Source organism: Saccostrea cucullata, unplaced genomic scaffold (assembly GCF_032062105.1).
Source record: "Saccostrea cucullata isolate Sc308-1 unplaced genomic scaffold, CSIRO_AGI_Scuc_v1 ctg17189, whole genome shotgun sequence".
Taxonomy (NCBI): domain Eukaryota; kingdom Metazoa; phylum Mollusca; class Bivalvia; order Ostreida; family Ostreidae; genus Saccostrea; species Saccostrea cuccullata.
Window position 1 is genome coordinate 2,627 of NW_026940288.1, and position 9,338 is coordinate 11,964.

Genomic DNA, 9,338 nt, shown 5'->3' on the forward strand with positions numbered 1-9,338 from the left:
GAAGAAGATTTTCAAGGAATTCATGTTATTTCACTATATAATCAATAGAACACCCCCCCCCCCCCTTAACACTAGAACCCTGGGGCCATAAAATTCACAATTTTAGTAGAGGCACTCTTGCTCATCATAACTATGCACTTAGTAAGTTTATTTAATACCCAGGAGCAGAGGGAAGATTTTCAAAGAATTCATGTATTTTCACTATATAATCAATAGAGCCCTGCCCTAACACCAGAATCCCTGACCCTGGGGCCATAAAATTCACAATTTTGGTAGAGGCACTCTTGCACATCATAACTATGCACTAAGTTAGTTTATTTTATACCTCGGAGCAGAGAAGAAGATTTTCAAAGAAATCATGTATTTTCACTATTTAATCAATACAGCCCCGCTCTAAATCCAGAACCCCTGACCCTGGGGCCATAAAATTCACAATTTTGGTAGAGGCACTCTTGCTCATCATAAATATGTACTTAGTTGGTTTATTTAATGCCCAGGAGCAAAGAAGAAGATTTTCAAAGAAATAATGCATTTTCACTATATAACCTGTTTAGCCCCGCCCTAGCCCTAGAACCCCTGACCCTGGGGTCATAAAATTCACAATTTTGGTAGAGGGACTCTTGCTCATCATAACTATGTACTTAGTTGGTTTATTTAATGCCCAGAAGCAAAGAAGAAGATTTTCAAGGAATTCATGTTATTTCACTATATAATCAATAGAACACCCCCCCCCTTAACACTAGAACCCCTGACCCTGGGGCCATAAAATTCACAATTTTAGTAGAGGCACTCTTGCTCATCATAACTATGCACTTAGTAAGTTTATTTAATACCCAGGAGCAGAGAAGAAGATTTTCAAAGAATTCATGAATGTTCACTATATAATCAATAGAGCCCTGCCCTAACACCAGAATCCCTGACCCTGGGGCCATAAAATTCACAATTTTGGTAGAGGCACTCTTGCACATCATAACTATGCACTAAGTTAGTTTATTTTATACCTCGGAGCAGAGAAGAAGATTTTCAAAGAAATCATGTATTTTCACTATTTAATCAATACAGCCCCGCCCTAAATCCAGAACCCCTGACCCTGGGGCCATAAAATTCACAATTTTGGTAGAGGCACTCTTGCTCATCATAACTATATACTTAGTTGGTTTATTTAATGCCCAGGAGCAAAGAAGAAGATTTTCAAAGATATAATGCATTTTCACTATATAACCTGTTTAGCCCCGCCCTAGCCCTAGAACCCCTGACCCCAGGGCCATGAATTTCACAAATTTGGTAGAGGACTCAATGCTGATTACAATCATGCAAACAGTTTGACTGCTTGATGTCCAGGAGTAAAGAAGAAGATTTTTAAAGATTGCATTAATTTTAGTGGTTTTGGCCCCACCCCTCAGGCCCCAAGGGGGCAGGGATCATGAAATTCACAAATTATGTTCCCCTTCACCCACAGATGCTTTGTGCCAAATTTGGTTGAAATTGGTTCAGTGGTTGCAGAGAAGAAGCTGAAAATGTTCAAATGTTAACGCACAACGCACGACGCACGACGCACGACGACAGACAAAAACGGATAGCAATAGGTCACCTGAGTTTACTCAGGTGACCTAAAAAGGGGGGGTATTATCCATACTACAGGTGCCTGTGGTTTTTACTGCATCATGTGCATAGAATTTAAATAAAATCGAAAGGGTGACTTTTAATTTCTCAGATCACTTCCATATTTTAGAAAAATAAAGGACCATAATATGTATTGAAACCGTACCTTGTCCTTTACATGTGTGAGTCGCCGCTGACTACAGTAATATATCTTGAACTGATAGTAAGCACTGATCGAATATATTAAAAAAAAACTACAAGTAATGGGGTTATCTATTTATTTTACAAACCGAAAGTTGGGACTGGCCTTGGTGATTTCCTGCAGTTGAAGATTCTCCCTGCCGGTGACATTCAACGTATGTATGTTCTATACAGTTAAATTTATTTGATTGACATAATGTTTTATACTTTATAGTTATACCTGCACTTCAAAATATTATTAAACGTGTATACTGAAATATGGTAGGATATTAAGAACCCGTTTTATACAAAAGAGCAATTCTTTCATAGATTAATATGTAAACTGCAGGGACGTAGCAACCGGGGGGGGGGGCCTGCCCCCCCCCCCACTTTTTTTCCCCAACATAACCTTTACTGTAGTAAATGTTCATTGATAGGATGGTTGCCCCCCCCCCCCCCCCCCCCACTTTATAACCATAGTATAGTGTTTGGGCAACTTTTTATTTTCGTTTTTTTTTTTTTGCTTGTCAACTTTTCCAGCTAGGTAAGTAAAAAAAAATTTTCACAGGTTGGCCCTTCCCACTTTCAAAAACGATGCTACTTGCCTGAACTGGTCATTGTTTGAATATTGAACAACAGAAGGAGGAAATAAGAGGGTTTTTTTTTTTGTTTTTTTTTTTTTTGATACAGTCGTTTTACCGGTAACGATCAATATATATTTGCCAGCTAGAATCGAATATTTTTTTAATTTAGATATTCTAGAAAAACGCAGTGACGGGTTTTAAAAATCTTATGAGGTAAATACAATAAAAGGATAAATATTCTACCCCTGTGTTAATTGTGTTTTTGTAATATCTGCATGATTTTGTCCCACAGTATTTACAATTTGAAACAATGACCTAGTTTAACGCGGAAGTGCAAGTCAAAGAAAACGAAAGTGCGAATTAAAGAATTTAGTCTAAATAAATTTTTCCGTTATGTTATCAATCCAGATTGAGTATGTAATCAATATTTAGTATATATATAACAAGATAGAATATTAAGTTAAACAATAATTGACTTTTGAATAAAATTTTAACATCCAAACTATGTTCAACGTGTTGTTATGCCTCGCCATGAATATGGCCGGGGCATATAGTGTTTGTCATGTCCGTCTTCCGTCCTTCCGTCTTCCGTCACACTTTGCGTTTAGCTCTGTTCAAAGCTAGCTAAGTTTCAAAGAAACTATCCAAGATATTTTTATTATGCCCCGCCATGAATATGGCCGGGGCATATAGTGTTTGTCATGTCCGTCTTCCGTCCTTCCGTCCTTCTGTCCTTCCGTCCTTCCGTCACACTTTGCGTTTAGCTCTGTTCAGAGCTAAGTTTCAAAGAAACTATCCAAGATATTTTCATCAAACTTCATATGCTGAAAGATATTGATGAGAGCTATTGTTCCTCTAGGGATGAACACTACCAGACTTGCTTCGGATGCTGGATCTGACCTACATTTTCCAGATGAGTGACCAGGTTAAAGTTTTTGGAGCAGGTCCATTCCTAAGGAACTATAAGCCCTACTTGGACCAAACTTGCATGGATGATGCATTTAGGGATGGACACTACCAGACTTGCTTCGGATGCTGGATCTGACCTATATTTTCATTCCCAAGTAACTAAAAGCCCTACCTGAACCAAACTTGCATGGATAATGCATCTAGGGATGGACACTACCAGACTTGCTTCGGATGCTGGATCTGACCTATATTTTTATTCCCAAGTTACTATAAGCCCTACCTGAACCAAACTTGCATGGATGATGCATCTAGGGATGGACACTACCAGACTTGCTTCGGATGCTGGATCTGACCTATATTTTCATTCCCAAGTAACTAAAAGCCCTACCGGAACCAAACTTACATGGATGATGCATCTAGGGATGGATACTACCAGACTTGCTTCGGATGCTGGATCTGACCTATATATTCATTCCCAAGTAACTATAAGCCCTACCTGAACCAAACTTGCATGGATGATGCATCTAGGGATGGACACTACCAGACTTGCTTCGGATGCTGGATCTGACCTATATTTTTATTCCCAAGTAACTATAAGCCCTACCTGAACCAAACTTGCATGGATAATGCATCTAGGGATGGACACTACCAGACTTGCTTCGGATGCTGGATCTGACCTATATTTTCATTCCCAAGTAACTATAAGCCCTACCTGAACCAAACTTGCATGGATGATGCATCTAGGGATGGACACTACCAGACTTGCTTTGGATGCTGGATCTGACCTATATTTTCATTCCCAAGTAACTATGAGCCCTACCTGAACCAAACTTGCATGGATGATGCATCTAGGGATGGACACTACCAGACTTGCTTCGGATGCTGGATCTGACCTATATTTTCATTCCCAAGTAACTATAAGCCCTACCTGAACCAAACTTGCATGGATGATGCATCTAGGGATGGACACTACCAGACTTGCTTCGGATGCTGGATCTGACCTATATTTTCATTCCCAAGTAACTATAAGCCCTGCCTGAATCAAACTTGCATGGATGATGCATCTAGGGATGGACACTTCCAGACTTGCTTCAGATGCTGGATCTGAGCTATATTTTCATTCCTAAGAAACTATAAGCCCTACTTTGACCAAACTTGATTGCCTGATGCATTTAGAGATGGACACCACTAGACTTGCTTCGGATGCTGGATCTAAATTACCTTTTCATTCCCAAGTAACTATAAGCCCTACCTGAACCAAACTTGCATGGATGATGCATCTAGGGATGGACACTACCAGACTTGCTTCGGATGCTGGATCTGACCAATTTTTGTATTCCCAAGTAACTATAAGCCCTACCTGAAACAAACTTGCATGGATGATGCATCTAGAGATGGACACTACCAGACTTGCTTCGGATGCTGGATCTGACCTATATTTTCCAAACAAGCAATTCAGCTGCATCACTATTCAGGATATTCATATCAAATTTTATATACATACAAATTTTCATGTTGCTTTACTAATATATCCTCGGCGGGGCATTCATGTCCTATGGACATATTTCTAGTCAAACTTCGTATGCTGATAGATATTGATGAGAGCTATGCAACTGCATCAACATTTTTTTTACCCTGACCTTTCTTTTGACCTTGACCTCACTTTTCTTAAATTGGTGTTTAGCTCAGATTTGAACATACCATTCAGGTTGGTGTTAGCAAACTTCACATGTTGATACAAACTTGCACGGATGATGCATCTAGAGATGAACACTACCAGACTAAATCGGATGCTGGATCTGACCTACATTTTCCAGATAAGTGACCAGGTTAAAGTTTTTGGAGAAGGTCCATTTCCAAGGAACTATAAGCCCTACCCAATCCAAACTTTCATGGACGATGCATCTAGAGATGAACACTACCAGACTTGCTTTTGATGCTGGATCTGACCTACATTTTCCTGATGAGTGACCAGGTTAAAGTTTTTGAAGCAGGTCCATTCCTAAGGAACTATAAGCCCTACCCAAACCAAACTTGCATGGATGATGCATATAGAGATGGACACTACCAGACTTGCTTCGGATGCTGGATCTGACCTACATTTTTATTCCTAAGTACCTTTAAGCCCTGCCTGAACCAAACTTGCATGGATGATGCATCTAGAGATGGACACTACCAGACTTGCTTCGGATGCTGGATCTGACCTATATTTTTCTTTCCAAGTAACTATAAGTCCTACCTGAACCAAACTTGCATGGATGATGCATCTAGGGATGGACACTAACAGACTTGCTTCGGATGCTGGATCTGACCTATATTTTCATTCCCAAGTAATTATAAAACCTACCGGAACCAAACTTGCATGGATGATGCATCTAGAGATGGGCACTACAAGACTTGCTTCGGATGCTGGATCTGACCTACATTTTCATTCCCAAGTAACTATAAGACCTACCTGAACCAAACTTGCATGGATGATGCATCTAGAGATGGGCACTACCAGACTTGCTTCGGATGCTGGATCTGACCTATATTTTTATTCCTTAGTAACTTTAAGACCTACCTGAACCAAACTTGCATGGATGATGCATCTAGAGATGGACACTACCAGACTTGCTTCGGATGCTTGATCTGACCTATATTTTTATTCCTTAGTAACTATAACCCCTACCTGAACCAAACTGATCAAATTTTATACACATACGAATTTTCATGTTGCCTCGGCAGGGCATTCATGTCCTATTGACATATTTCTAGTTTTTCTTTTAAGTTTCGAATCACGGTTTAAAAAAAAAACAACAACAACGCCGTTTTACGAGATGCAAGAACATGGAAAGCAGACAAAAGTGAATATACCGTTATAACAATTTACAAGCAAAAATATATTCCATGAAAATTACGTGTGACAAATACATGTACATGAAATAGTTGATATAATTTAAACAACGCAAGTCACTAAAAGTCTCTCATAAAATGATACATGTTTCATATTGTTTAGTTTTAGAAAAAAAATCATTTAAATCAGCAAGTAATACTTATATATACTTTATGTAGAATCTTCTTTGACGTATATTTATACAATAATTTCGACCAACCGGTTTTATTTATTAACTGATTAAGTCAGCAACAATAGAGGGCACAATGCAGGAGGGGGTGTTATTTTTGACAGTTATGTACCTGTACCATTCATATTTGGGAAATTTTGATACCACCTATTTGAAAAGCTTAGAAATACAAATTTAAAAAAACAACAAAGAAAATTTGGAAATCCAAAGATGTGAGTTGAGTTTAAGACGTAACTAGAAACCAATACGTTACTGGTAAAATGAATGTACATACATGAATGAGAAATATGACAATACACAGATCATAAAGACATCTTTCTACTTACATGTACACACTGTCTTTCAATTTCAGAATATACATCTAAATGGATCACATACCTCGCCTGTCAGAGTCTGTGTACGTAGGACTGTATCGTGAAGTAGGGAGTCCTACAGAGGTGAGGATCAGGAGAGAAGTGATGGACACTGTGGAAGTGGTGAGTAGACCTGTGTACATTATGAGGGGATTTGATAGAATGAGAAGTGGGAGTAGACGTGAGGGATTCAGACTGAGTACTTCAGATGTAGATTGGATGTTTTGGCCTCCAGACCACAAGGTGCTATGTGATCTTTCACAGATCAGCCTTTATCGTATCCCACAACACACTTTCATCGTGATGGAATGTGATGATTTACCCCCAGGATTTACTAGACTAAATCTGACAAGTCCATCAAATAATGAAATAGTCATATCCTCCTGTGTAGAGATTAATAACAAAATTAATATATCTAGTACATTATTCCGAGATAATCACTTACGGTTACTACAAAGAACTAAATTCACCACTTCTTCTACCTCTCATGGTCCTTGTTCTACGTATTGCATGGGAAATGTAGAATCAGATTGTGCATTTTGTTTCCAATCCCATCACTGGCCGGCAATAGCTTTACCATGGATACAAAGGTGTCGTCAACAAGGTTGGCCGTCTGAGGTAGTTTTATCAGATATATTAAGATCAGGATTTCATGTTGTTCCTATCGGCAGCACGGATGAAAGTATACTAGAATGGAGAATTTCATTCTCCCTGGCGGAACAAAAACTAGTTTATTCAATGAATCACACTCAGTTTTTATGTTATGGTCTGTTTAAAATATTTCTCAAGGAAGTTATTAATTTAAATGAAGATTCGCCAGTTCTATGTTCATACTTCACAAAAACGGTTGTATTTTGGGTAATCCAGACTAACAACTTCTTGACTTGGACACCAGAAAACTTATTGCCTTGTTTCTGGGAATGCTTTAAATTATTGATATATTGGGTATTTACTGGAGAATGTCCAAACTTTTTTATTCCGGAAAACAATATGTTTCAATTTAAAGTAACTGGATCCATACAGACAGTATTGTTTAATAAATTGTATAAATTGTATTGCAAGGGTATACCAAGTCTTTTACTGAGTGAATCGTTAAGATCGCACCTCAGTCAGGCCATTTTATACAGAACATTGACAGTCTGTACTGACGAGAGAAGTATCATCACTAACACTGAGCATGAAATTAGTTTATTTGAGGAATTCCGTGAATATAACCGAAGTGTTTCAAGTGTTGAAGAATTTGCAGCTTTCATGAAGAACATTGAAATAGAGATACGTAAAAGGTTGACCCCATACCAGGAGGCTACAGTACAATTAATGACATCAATGGTATTACGTGAAACTGCCATGCTGAAAGTGTGTGATGTATATCAACATAAAAATAGTAATAAGGTTTATTACAAAGATAGTAACGTATCCCGAATGTTAAAACTGTCATGTACATTAGGTTGTGTCTCAGATGTTCTATATCTTGCAATGTATTTTTACAGAACATGCAGATTTGAACAGTCACTCAGTTGTTTACAGAAAGCACAGGACAGAATGACACTCCCATACATTATATACCACGGTCATGTTTATTTAGATATATACAGACGTTGCATGATTGAAATGTCTCTGTCTCGTAAAATGAAGATTGCTTTAGTGACAGATATTGTGTTATACAGTGAGTACATATACATTGATGAACTTATTCTAGAGCAGAAGACCAGTTACGATAATGGTCAGCTAGCATTGCATATCCCACCTCTAGTGATTTTACACATGTTGTTTACACTGAATCTCCACAGACTGGGTGACACAATCAGGTCACAACAATCTCTACAGGATCTACAGACCCTGCTGCTATATGATGACGAGACTAATGTACCTCTTTACCTAAGAGATATTTCGTGGCAAATACTGGGAATCTGTCAACAAATTTGTGGGAATTTCCCCGAAGCCCAAGAATCTTTCCAAAATTCCTTACAACAAGATCCTTTAAACAGGATCCAGAAAGCAACCGTATTTAGAATAAGTGCACTTTTTCAATGACTAATATAATAAAATTGATATTATAATAAAAGTAGTTACGTATATACTACACTTGCCTATCTCATTTCAAATGCTGATAGTGATATTTAACATTTGTGAAAGAATGATAGTTCAATTTTATATCATTTGCCTTTTTAACAAGTTTACAATGCAAGTAATATTTTGGTACTTTTTGTTTGAATATTATTTTGTGAGTAATTAAATGACCTTTCAATATATATAAATTGAGGATTTCTCGCAGCATTGTTAAGGCTTGAATAAGGGGGCAGGGCCTAATTTATACGGGAAACGTTTACTGTGACGTCACACAAAAATATGACTTTTATGTTATTCTCATTGTACCTAAAAATGAAATAGTTTGCAACTTTTAACTGTATTCGCATAATAAACAACAATAAAACTTATCAATGCATTTGAAAAAAAACTTGCCTGTTAAATCCCATGTAGCTGGATATAGACAAAGCACTGATCGCCATGAACTTGTAAACATGACGTCATTTTGGTAAAAATACATATCCTTTGTTTAGTGTGATTATTAATTAATTATCAAGAGAATGTATTTTATTAATTATGTCGTGTTTTTATGTACAGGTTACGTATATTTTACATCG

The 9,338-nt window shown here is 37.7% G+C and overlaps 1 protein-coding gene across 1 annotated transcript; it reads left to right on the forward strand.

Annotated features, from left to right (window-relative positions):
- Nucleotides 1-1,847: 1,847 nt before the first annotated feature.
- Nucleotides 1,848-9,332, forward strand: LOC134255068 (uncharacterized). Its single transcript, XM_062737588.1, has 2 exons — nucleotides 1,848-1,958; nucleotides 6,693-9,332. Exon 2 carries the CDS (start codon nucleotides 6,706-6,708, stop codon nucleotides 8,725-8,727), a length of 2,022 nt encoding a protein of 673 aa, XP_062593572.1. The 5' UTR covers nucleotides 1,848-1,958; nucleotides 6,693-6,705; the 3' UTR covers nucleotides 8,728-9,332.
- The last annotated feature ends 6 nt before the right edge of the window (nucleotides 9,333-9,338 follow it).